We start from the raw sequence: 12,657 nt of genomic DNA, 5'->3' as shown, positions 1-12,657 counted from the left end.
ATTCCACATGTGTTAATTCATAGTTTTGATGCCATCAGTGTGAATCTACAATTTTCATAGTCATGAAAATAAAGAAAACTCTTTGAATGAGAAGGTGTGTCCAAACTTTCGGTCTGTACTGTATGTAATTAATCTTCTTTGTATTTCCGGGTAGCAGGAAGTGCGCTGCTATTTTTCAGGAGGAATTTAATATAAAATGTATATTTTTCTGGGTACAGCTTAGATGCAATTAACATTTCTAATTCAGTGCCAGTATAAGTATCTTGTATTTTGTTTTGGCTGAGTGTTGACCTCAAGAATGAACTAATAAAAGAACCGTGCAGTAGAATTCAGGGCTTCTTTTTTGTTTTACAGGTTGGATACCAAGCAGGAAGCAACGGTCAACCTCTACCTGCTCGCTACACCCATGACTTGGACAGTGCCTTGGTGCCAGTGATTCATGGGGGCACATGCCAGCTGAGTGAGGGCCCGGTAACCATGGAACTCATTTTTTATATCTTGGAGAATATCTCATAGGGATGAAACAAGCATCTCCTCACAAGCTGTCGCCAGCTGAAACATTTGCACTTTAATCATGGAAGATTCATCTTTTTTTTTTTTTTTTGCTAATACTTGTACTAGGTCAGAATGCAAGGGGTGAACAGCAGAACGCTTTAAATCTTCTATGCATAGCCAATGGAAGGTGCCAGACTGCTGATTGGCACTGCATTTCCAAGCCCAGAGATTTTACAAACGCTTAAAGGCGATCTTGGATGAGGCAAAAGGGAGGAGAGAAAAACTTTTGTAGGTGCAAAAGAGACAAAGAAAATCCTAATTACAATCAGGAATCTCACGTTGACCTCATTGCAACCATTGCTGCAAACTCTTTTGCTTGTGTTTATGTTTTACTTGTTCACCTTACTCAAGTTTACACTGTCAAGACCAGCCCTGAACCATTTGTCCTGTTTGGTTTGTAACCCCCACGTACAATGCATGGCTAGGAGACACAGCCTGTAACATCAATCTCATAAACCAGCCTGAGCGCATGAAACCAGCTGCCAATTGCCAGGCTGAGTCTTCGCTTGCAGCTCCAGCAATATCTCTTTCTTTTATTTTGTACAATTCAAGAGCGTACAAGATCCTATCCTTGCTGTAGTCTCATAAATGTGTCCGCTTTATCCATCAGCCTACATAGTGGGGGGGGAGGACGCTGTTACATACAAGAAGCAACTCTGAAAATCATTATGCGTTAAGCAATGTCAGAACTCGTCCAGCCGTTGCTACTGGCGGAAGGTAACACGTTACTGTTTACACACTACATGTTTGTCTTCAAGACCGCATACTGCAGTCTACAATTCACCTGAGCATTATGCTGTCGTTTGCAGCATTTGTCACAACGGAAATGCTATCAGTTTTACTGTGTGTGCCCAATCCGGCTCCCACCTTTTGGCTCAGGTCAGGTGCCAGTTGGTTGGGCCTGACTGCCGTCTACTGTGGGTCCTGGAAGATGTTTACACAGAACTGTGTTTGACACGATACACAACATACAACTCTTCCAGAGTGACCATTATTTAACGCTAAGTAATACTACTTCAGTCTTCTTTTTAATTTATTTATGTTCATTCATTGTGATACCATTTTGTTTTTGCAATTTTTTGGGGGTATATTTTTTATTTCTGTTAGGCTTCAAGCAAACATGTTCAGCGTCCAGATGTTGGGTCTGTCCCGATTTTCCATTTCTTAAGGATCTCATATGGTGGGGGAATGAGGAAGGGTACCACCAGGTAGTGATTCATACTACAGGCCTTTTTGTTGCTTCCTCCTTTAATTTAACCACTTGACCACCGCCTCATGTCAAAAAGACGTCCTGTTTTTAAAGATGTATATCTCGGTAACGGCAGCAGCTGCTGCCACAACCGAGGTATGCATCTTTAGTGCCGACGGTCCTGTAAACGATAACGGCGGTCTCCGCGGCGGATTCGCCGCGAGATCGCCGTTATCGGTGGCGGGAGAGGGCCCCCCCCTCCTGCCGCTCTCCCGCGCCTTCCGCCGCTTACCGTAGCCGTCGGTAGCGGCGGAGGAGATCGCGACCATCCGGCAGCTGAGCGGAGACGAGACTGAAGGAAAAATCTCCTTCGCCCGTCCCCATAGGCTCTGCTGGGCGGAAGTGACGTCAAAACGTCAGTCCCGCCCAGCGTCTTAAAGAAACATTTTTTTTTTTTGTCATTTGAAAAAATGACATTTCCAAATTTATTTTTATTTTTTTGCATTTAAGCCCAAATATGAGGTCTTTTTGACCCCAGATCTCATATTTAAGAGGACCTGTCATGCTTTTTTCTATTACAAGGGATGTTTACATTCCTTGTAATAGGAATAAAAGAGATATTTTTTTTTTTATTTTTTTATTTCAGTGTAAAAAATTATAAAAATAAATAAGAAAACAAAAATTTTTTTTAAAAACGCCCCGTCCCGACGAGCTCGCGCGCAGAAGCGAACGCATACGCGAGTAGCGCCAGCATATGAAAACGGTGTTCAAACCACACAAGTGAGGTATCGCCACGATCGTTAGAGCGAGAGCAATAATTCTAGCCCTAGACCTACTCTGTAGCTCAAAAAATGCAACCTGTAGAATTTTTTAAACGTCGCCTATCGAGATTTTTAAGGGTAAAAGTTTGACGCCATGCCACGAGCGGGCGCAATTTTTAAGCGTGTCATGTTGGGTATCATTTTACTTGGCGTAACATTATCTTTCACAATATATAAAAAAATTGGGCAAAAATTATTGTTGTCTTTTTTTTTAATTCAAAAAAGTGATTTTTTCCCAAAAAAAGTGCGCTTGTAAGACCGCTGCGCAAATACGGTGTGACAAAAAGTATTGCAATGACTGCCATTTTATTTCCTAGGATGTCTGCTAAAAAAAATATATATATAATGTTTGGGAGTTCTGATTAATTTTCTAGCAAACAAATTGTGATTTTCACATGAAGGAGAGAAGTGCCAGAATAGGCCTGGTGGTCAAGTGGTTAAATACTGACAGTGGCCTATTGGGAGGCACCCACATTGCATTGTGGCTTGGAGGAAGGGCATGCCTTAGATACTCCGTACTGGACTGGCTTTATTTGCTTAATGCCTTTTCTACTTGCTTTCAAGTGTATCTAAAGCCAAAAAGTTTTTGTTTCGTTTTGCATAACATAGAAAAGTTTGGCTCCCCTGGCAGGCTTTTATTGTGGTCGGTTTCCCCACTGGGGAGATTCATCCTCTCTTTTTGTCCTAGTAACCATTGTAGCAGGGACTAAAGAGGTAGAAATCTTCCATTAGGGAAACTTGTTGCTGTTACAACAGAAGTTTCTCATTTGGGAGAGATTTTTCTTTACTTCCTGTTGTGTCTATGAGACAGGAACTGAAATCAACCAGTGAAAACCAGCTAAAAAAACCTGAAGGGATTTAACAATTCGCTGTTCTTCCAAATCTAAAAACAGTATTGGCTTTTTATATATATTTCAAGTTTGGCGCTCTTGGGAGGAGGGTAAGTAGGGTGCTGCCATCCCTATTTTAAAGAGTCGGGCATTCATCCATTGAGTGATGTTGGCTGTCACATTATAAAGTAAGTTAACACTTTGTGAAGAAGGGGCTGTTTTAAATTGTTTTAAATTCTGTGCTCTTTGTTTCCCTTTATCTGGTGTTGAGCTGCAGTAGTGGCGGCTCTGAATATCGAGCTGCAGTAGTGGCGGCTCTGAATATCGAACTGCAGTAGTGCCTGCTCTGAATATTGAGCTTGCAGTAGTGCCGGTGACTTGTCCTCAATGTTCCCCTATGGGGGAAGTTCCTCCACTGACTGCGCAGGCGCAAACTTCCCGACGGAAATCCCCGAACCTCGCCCGGCATCCAGGCTCATTCTTTAACATCCCCGTGGATTGGAGGATGTTAAAAAAAGAGCCAGGAGGCCGAGCGAGCGAAGCGAGCCGTCCGAGCGCAGCGAGGACGTGAGGCCGACTGGCCACTTTCCTCTAAGTCCGTCGCCCTGGATGCCGGCCGCCGTTCGGGGATTTCCGTCAGCAAGTTTGCACCTGCGCAGTGCTTGAAGGAACTTTCCCGATGGCTGGAACCATCTCTGCGCATCAGTTCGCGCATGCGCTGGAACTTCCGTGATACCTGGAACCAGCACGGCAGATCACCGGCTCTGAATATCGAGCTGCAGTAGTGCCGGCTCTGAATATCGAGCTGCAGTAGTGCCGGCTCTGAATATTGAGCTTGCAGTAGTGCCTGCTCTGAATATTGAGCTTGCAGTAGTGCCGGCTCTGAATATTGAGCTGCAGTAGTGCCTGCTCTGAATATTGCACATTTTCTTAACGGCAGCTGGGAGCACTTTTTAGGGGAAAGGGGTGGGGGAGAGCTTGTTGCTTGGTCAAACCAAATTGTGTGTAAAGGATAGTTTATAACCCACAGAATCATGACAGTGTTTAAGACTTTATTAGGGGCCAACACTTTATGGAAAATGCTATTTGTGTTTGGATGCAGTATTGGGGGGGGGGGGGGGGGGGGGGACAAGTACAGTATGGGTACGCAGTAGGGGGGAAGAAAAAAGTACAGTCTAATAAATGGTGTTTCCAATGTATCATGACTGTTAGAAGGGTCAAATGGACTAGTCTATGGTTTTGTGCTAACAGGAGGTTTCCTCTGTGTAGTGATCGGTTGAGGTCATCTGGCGAATGGGATTGTAGCTCAAACGCTAATTCTGTGCAAACATAGATTTTATGGCTTATAATTATTGGAAGGCGTGATACATTTAAATCTGGGGAGATTGCATATAGATTGAAGAGGTGGGCCAGCCAGATAATTCCCCAGACAAGAAAACCTTTCTAATACGGCTATGTATCATGTGTATCCACTTAACGTCATAGTAGGACTTATTCTACTGGCTGTCTGTCTTGGTTTCCTAAGGTCTGTGCTGTGAAACGGCAGAAACTCCTCTATAAAGGGAAATTTTAATGAATAGTTTGCGTTATATTCATGTTTACCATTAAGTCATTTTTAAATCTGAATTTCACATTAAAACTTCCACTTTTAATATGTTTGCTTTTGTTTTCAATATGGAAATTTTTAGGTTGGCCACCAGAGGATGCCCTTATTGGCAATTACTTTGCTTCTTTCTTAGGCCTCATGCTCACTGGGGCCCAGATCCACAAAGAAATTACGCTGGCGTATCTATTGATACGCCGCGTAATTTCTACGATGCCCCGTTGTATCTTTGTTTTGTGGCCACAAAACAAGATATGACTGAATGTGGGCTAGATCCGTCTTAGTACGCCGTTGGATCTTAGGTGCATATTTACGCTGGCCGCTAGGTGGCGCTTCCGTTGATTTCCGCGTAGAGTATGCAAATGTGCTAGATACGGCGATCCACAAACGTACGTATGTCCGGCCGGCGCATTTTTTTACGTCGTTTCCGTAAGGTTTTTTTCTGCGTAACGTTACCCCTGGGTCTGAGGCGTATGCAATGTTAGGTATGGACTTCAGGCCAGCGTCAAATTTTCAGTCGTTTGCGTAAAACGTTAGCGAATAGGGCTTTGCGTAAATTACGTTCATGTCGAAAGCATTGACTATTTGCGGCGTGATTTCGAGCATGCACACTGGGATACCCCCATGGACGGCGCATGCGCCGTTCAAAAAAAACGTAATTTACGTGGGGTCAATAGGAATTACCATACAACACGCCCACATCTTATCCATTTGAATTGCGCGCCCTTACGCCGACACAGTTACACTACGCCGCAACTTACGGCGCAAAATCTTTGTGGATACGGAAAATACGCTGTAAGTTACGGCGGCGTAGTGTATCTGAGCTACGCTACGCCGGACTTAAAGATGCGCCGAGGTACGTGGATCTGGGCCTGGGTGTTTAGCCCCAGTGCAGGAGACTTCAGCAATTAGCTGTGGCTGGAGGGCACAGGCGCACCTTCCATCCCTGCTGCCAGCAGCCTGTCAAATGCTATGACAGCCTGATAGTTTCGACTAGAAGGGGCCTGGCGGAGCACCTAACGGTATGTACATTTAGGGCAGTATGTGCCCAGGGCTGAATGCTCACAAAGCAGTTATTAAATATGGCTTCCCCTTCTACAAATATACTTAAAAATTATACATAAAACTAGAATTTTGTAACCAGATTGTTTACGCCAATCTAATGTTTTCATTTAAAAAAGTGAAACACTTTCCCTTGAAAGTCATTTGGTTATTTAAAGAAGTGAGTGCAGGTACATTTAATACCAAATCTCGAAGAATTCATTTTCTGTGGTTATTGTGATGGGCCGATTTTAAGTGTATTTCAGGTAACAAAATCAGTCACTGAACTCCTAATATCAAGGTTTTGTCTTAGGCCTGGTTCACACCATGGTGGAGAGGCGTCCGCTTAGACTGGTACCTGGGGGGGGAACAATACAGTAGTACAGGAATATAAAACCGTAATAGAGACAACCTTGGCAACAGTTTTATTTTGAATAGGATAATCAGGATTTTAAACAATCGGGATCATCATTTTCCATGGGACCAATCCCTGTTAGATGTTTACACAATGTTTAATCACAAAACGAGTGGATGACACTAGTGCAGTGGGTCTCAACCTGGGGGTCGGGACCCCCTCGGGGGTCAAATGATGATTTGCCAGGGGTCACCAAATCCTGGGCTGTTCCTGAAGCCCGCACCGCTCTACCAGCCTTTTGCGGCCCCCCAGCAGTGCTGTCCTTGGAGCCTGTGGCCGCCCAGCTGGTATGTTCCTGTGGCCTCCCACCAAGGAGTTAGTGAAGGAAGAGATCCAAGGGAAAGAAAGGAGAACAAAGAGAAAGAGTCGAACATCCTAAAACGTACCATAAGGGGTTTTATCACTGTATGAGTGGAAGGGACTCGGGGAGCGCTATATGTCTGTGGGTTAGGGGCGCAAATTACTTGTCTTGCCACGCAAATAATTTTACCATTAGGGGTCCTTCCATTTTGCTTTTAAATGTCCTTATTTCTTCTGAGAAATCCTCACTTCCTGAGGTTATGAGTAATGTGAGGCTTTCTCCCTGGTGTAGAGAAAGCCTACTGAGGAGGGAGGGGGCGAGCAGGAGGGTCAGGACACCCACTAACACACAGCTCCTTTAGATAGTGTCCTGACCCTCCTGCTCGCCCCCTCCCTCCTCAGTAGGCTTTCTCCACACCAGGGAGAAAGCCTCGCATTACTGTGTGGAGTTACAGACAGAAGAACAGGAAGTGAGGATTTCTCAGAAGAAATAAGGACATTTAAAAGCAAAATGGAAGGATGAGGTAAGTGAAGGAGGACTGCACTAAGGTAAAGGAAGCTATTTAGGGAAATAGCTTTACAACCCCTTTAAGCCCTGCCCTTCCCATCAGCCATCATCTGCCTGCATTGTATACATAAGCACAGAGACCTTGTGATTGTGTCACTAACATAAATGGATTATTTTATTTGCATGTTGATGAGGGAGGAAAGGAGGGACACCAGGAGGGCAAACTGTAAGCAGAAAAAAAAAATCAGATTTAAATGCTATGTTTTAGTGTTTGACTGGAGATCACCTCTAAACCCTTTCACTGTTCTAGTTTATCCAGCTGTTCCACTACACATTACTAACATGTACTTTCAGCTTCTGATGGAATTATGCAAAGAATGACCTATGACCTCATCAGCCGGAGCCGGTTGTTTTCTTACAGGTCTTGGCATCTAATCTGGATGAAGTCCATTGCCAAAAATTAAAAGGCCAGTTTTCAGCTACAGATATGAGATCTAATTTACAGTTGGCTTACAGTAATTACATCAATCTATTATGCGGTATTTCAATTTACATTTTCTTTACACTTTTTAATTTCCAACGGATAATATAGTTTTATAAAAAATAAATGGATTCAGTCTTTTTCTTTTTAAATAGAATTCTGAAATGTGGATGGATTTATGTAAGGGAAAATACAGCACACTTGGTAGACCCATATTAAAGCGGAGTTCCACCCAAAAATGTTTGGCACCTTTCGGGGGGAGGGGGGACAGGATATCAGTCTCTCACAGGTATCCTATTCCTCTTCTGGGAGGCTCAGCCGCAGGTATTGATGTTCCCGCCCAGGCTCTTTACCCGGACCGTCTGGCCAGTAGCAATAAGAAGCGTAGCTGCTGGCTTTTAATTTTTGCAGTGGTGGGAAGATCTCCACTTTAAGATATACCTGCTTTTTCTGTATGCACCATTTTATTGGCTAAGACCCCTTTCACACTGAGGAGTTTTTCAGCCGTTTTAGCGCTAAAAATAGCGCCTAAAAACCGCCTGAAAAACTTCTGCCCTGCAGCCTCAGTGTGAAAGGCAGAGTGCTTTTACACTAAGGCGATGCGCTGGCGGGGCCGCTCCAAAAGTCCTGCTAGCAGCATCTTTGGATCGGTGAGAGGAGTGGTGTGTTTACCGCTCCATCCCATTGAATGCAATGGGACACCGCGGCTATACCGCCGGTAATGGGCCTCTGTAATTCCGACGGTATAGCGCCGCTAAAAATAGCGGCGCTATATCGCCACCGCACCTCCCGCCACAGTGTGAAAGGGACCTTAACCAGAATTTATTCATGAATTTCTGTAGGGATCGGTGTCCCAAGACTGGTTAGCTACTTGGTGCCTGAGTCCGTATTTCCTCGTTGGTCTGATTGATAGAGAGTGGAATTTTTGCAGCCCAAAGCAACCAGTGAGTCGGAGTGTTGAAATCCTTCAGCAGATCTTTTCACCATCCATCTTCCCATAACATTATATGTGAATTTAAGCTGTATAATAATAATAATTTAATCTATTTTAGACATGTTGTTTACCTGTAAAAGGGTTCCCTTGTGTAGACATCCAAAAGCCCTGAAATTGCTGCCGGGCACTGTGGCCTCAGATGTGATATCAGCAGCTCCCAGCAGACGCCGAGCTATCACACAAGTCACTCTGTAGTATTTCCCTTGCCTCCTTCTTTGACAGCTACTTAAAGAGGAACTGCAGTCTGCTCACATAGTTTGTAATAAAAACATCTTTGCCATTCTGAGGCTTCCCTCCAACCATTTTTCATATTATTTTATAAATACTGTGATCCTGTACTTGCCAAATATGCTGCAGAAATCTTCCTCCACTGAGTCTGGCTGCAACCATTTTAACTGTGGGCAGCTGAAGCTGCTGTCTGTCCACTTCCTGGATTCACACGACACACACCTCCAGCTCTGTAGCTGTCATTGGCGCTCTTATGACTCATTCCCCCCCCCCCTCCCTTCCTGGCAAACTCTCACAAGATTTAGAAAGCGCTGTGTATAATGTCATAAGCCTAGGCTTTTTTCCAGACAAGAAACAGGAAGTGGGCTATATAAGGTATTTACTGGCAGGAAAAAAAATGTTTTACTATCCAAAGTTAAAACAAGGACAGAAGATTTAAAAGATGGAAAGATGACTGAAGTTCCACTTTAAGAAAAAGTTTTGTCAGGAGGTGAGAGGAAGGGTAGGAGCTGGACCAGCACAGACATTCTCAGAGGTGGGGATGACATGCAAGGAACGAGGGGGTTGTGCAAGGGATTGAAAGCGGTAAAATTTTCAAGGAAGTTCAAAGGCACATTGCAAGTAACTCAAAAATAATGTATTCAAAGGAAAAACGCCACAAGTGAGCTTACAAGTACTCATTTTCTGTGCTTTTACCTGCATTGGGTAAAGTTAATGATGATGGGCCATATTCTCATAGAAGTTACGATGGAGTATCTCAGCATACTCCATCGTATCTCCCTTTTTTGGCCAGTGTATCTATGCTCCTGATTCTTAGAATCATTTTCGCATAGATACACTTAAGATCCGCCATCTGTAAGTCACTTACACTGGCGGATCTTAAATGTAATGACGCCGGCCGCCGCTAGATGGCATTTACGTGAAGGACTCATTTGCGTATGCAAATGATCCTTCTACGCCGATTCCCGAACGAGTTCGCGTCGCGTAACCGTCGCTAACGTCGTTTGCGTAAGCGGAAATTTAGTCCTGCTATTATGAGGAGTAAATTTCCGCAAGTCCCACGTAGGCCATGTTACGGATGGCGTCGGGTCCGCCTCGTGTTTTTTCGTCGGGTACGTCGTTTCCGTAAGTCGTTCTTGAATACGACTTTACGTCAATGATGCACACGTCGGCGTCATTGACGTTTTCCGCCGAGAACTGGAGCATGCGCACTGGGCTTTTTGAAGCCCGGCGCATGCGCAGTTCATTAGAATCGGGGGCTTAATTTGAATACAAGCCGCCCCCTTGGAGATCCGCCAGGCTACGCCGGGGCATTTACACTCCGCCGTCCCAACTTATGGAGCAAGTGTTTGGGGAATACAACACTTGCTCCTGTAAGTTGGGACAGCGGAGTGTAAGTGCCTTAAGCGCAGCCCGCGGATTTTTAGAGAGAATATGGGCCGGGGTGTCCATGATATTCATGCAGGTTACAATGGGTAATGGCTCCACCCCCCCGGTCACAAATTATCTTGTGTGCTCCTGTCCATGTTGGTTTAGGGCTGTAGTATCCCCTTTATATAGCAATACATACGTTTGTATTTATTTTTTTATTCATTGGTTGCTTTTCAGTGCCAAATAACAATTCTAGTGTTACATAATATCTCTTCTGGTTGCAGCAGGCTGGTGATTTTCATGCACCATATTTTAAAACTGGCTAAACCATGAAGGTATAATAATCTCACAAGTGCATGGGATTATTCCGTTATTTGCTGTAAGCAAAGACTGTAAACCAGCATTTCTATTTCTTTGTATACATAATCATTAAAAGAAAAACAGATTGCTGTTATGTATAACCCCCTTCTTAAAATGTTCATTACTTAAAGTGGATGTAAACCCCATTCATGAAATCTGACCTGAGCACATCTGTGGTGTTTACTTATTTCTCTCCAAAGCCCCAAGTCCTGTGTCTTTCTGCTGCTCCGTTCCTCTGTTATCCTCATGATAACTTCTGACAAGTTCACAGACACAGGAGATGAACACAGCTGAAAATTTGTGTCAGAGAGGTTATTTAGAGACAGATTAGCAGAGAGCTTGTCTATTCAGATTGCAGCTCTGCAAGTTTCTTTATTCCTCTGTGTAACGGTCACCACCGTTTACGACCTTCCATCAACCCACGACAGCTTATCCGACACACCGACAAACCAGCAGACACGATCCATATCAATTCCCCAGAAAATGAGACTGACAGCTCTATTCTCTGCTTCAAAATGTATGAACACTTTTAATGGTAACTTTCAGTCTTATATACAGTACAACATATTACAGTAATCAAAGGTACAAAGAACTCTCCACCCACACATCACTTAAATACACACTCTCTTAGACAATGACATCCCGTTAAGCTAATTTTTCCACAGACGTCCAGACTCTGATACTAAGTGATTCACATGCAGAATACACATTTCTATGACAGACGTTTTGGCACCGAGTTAACATGACCTAATTACTATAGCTGAGAAGTCACATTCCACACATAAAACAGTATTAGCATACTCACAATGGACAACAGAATGCAATCAATGCTTTCATCACTACAGTAGCAGACTTAGCATATCAACAGCCTAGGTTAAACATTGAAGTAGACACTCTTATTGACCGGTTGTGGGTCAGCATGAAATCAACACTTGTAATATCTCATGTAATTTCTAATTAATATTTCTCAATCACCCTATGCCCAAAAGGGACACAGGGTGACCCTAGACACTAGAGTTATTAGTGACGCTGGCACAGGAGTACCCCTCATCCTTCCAAAGTCTCTGTTTGTCACGGGTCATTCCGTTACACTCTGCCTATGTGGAAGGGGGGGGGGGGCAACTCTCACACAGCGTATGCCTACACTCCCCTCCTACTACTGAATGAGGAAACAAGATTTGTAACACCAGCTGCACTTTCTAAAGATTGTAGAAAGGAAAAGACTGCAGATATACATGTAAGACTTATGTAGGGAGATTTGTTTAATCTCTGTGTATCATCTGAGGCTGTTCACTTCACTGGAAATAGGAGAGGGTTTACATCCACTTTAAAGTGATGCTAAGGCTTTTTCAGAAATAGAAGAGGCGATACTTACATGCTACTTGCAATCTCTTCTAGCAGTCCCCCACTAAAGCTCTTACTTGCTGCTTCAGTTGCATTCTTTGCAACCGAAGACACACACAGACGGTGTCGGTAAGTCGTACACCTGCTCCCGCCTCGCAGGTGTTTAACTGACAGCAGCAGCAGTGGTGACATGGAGCCAGATAAGTGTTAAGGTTTGGGGGAGTAAGGGTTTTGGGCAGACAGAGGGTAATTTTTTACCTTAGACCCCTTTCACACAGGTGTTTTTCAGGCACTTTAGCGCTAAAAATAGTGCCTGTAAAATGCCTCATCTGCAATCCCAGTGTGAAAGCCCGAGTGCTTTCACACTGGAGTGGTGCGCTTGCGAGGCGTAAAAATAATGTACTGCAAGCAGCATCTTTTTAGGCGCTTTTAACCCTTTATTCAGCCACTAGCGGGTGTTAAAAGCGTCCTGCTAGTGGCCGAAACTAGCGGCGCTTTATCGCCGACGCCCCCACAAGGCTCTTAATGCAGAGAATGCATTAATTTAAAAATATATACTTTTAGTACTACTTTTATACAAAAAAAATGTATTTACTTTTAATTGTTTTTCTTTCCCT

At 43.9% G+C, this 12,657-nt stretch overlaps 1 protein-coding gene across 4 annotated transcripts in view; it reads left to right on the top strand.

Annotated features, from left to right (window-relative positions):
- The window catches only part of ZFYVE9 (zinc finger FYVE-type containing 9), a 103,817-nt gene extending 103,213 nt beyond the window's left edge, over positions 1-604 (top strand). For all 4 annotated transcript variants that reach the window (XM_040360480.1, XM_040360478.1, XM_040360477.1 and 1 more), the window contains one exon: positions 355-604. In XM_040360480.1, the coding sequence (XP_040216414.1) occupies positions 355-516 (162 nt within the window). In that variant the 3' untranslated portion in view covers positions 517-604. The remainder of the gene's footprint in view (positions 1-354) is intronic.
- The last annotated feature ends 12,053 nt before the right edge of the window (positions 605-12,657 follow it).

Source organism: Rana temporaria, chromosome 7 (assembly GCF_905171775.1).
Source record: "Rana temporaria chromosome 7, aRanTem1.1, whole genome shotgun sequence".
NCBI classification, from domain to species: Eukaryota; Metazoa; Chordata; class Amphibia; order Anura; family Ranidae; genus Rana; species Rana temporaria.
The sequence above is the reverse complement of the archived record's forward strand: the minus strand, read 5'-3'. Positions and strand labels throughout refer to the sequence as shown.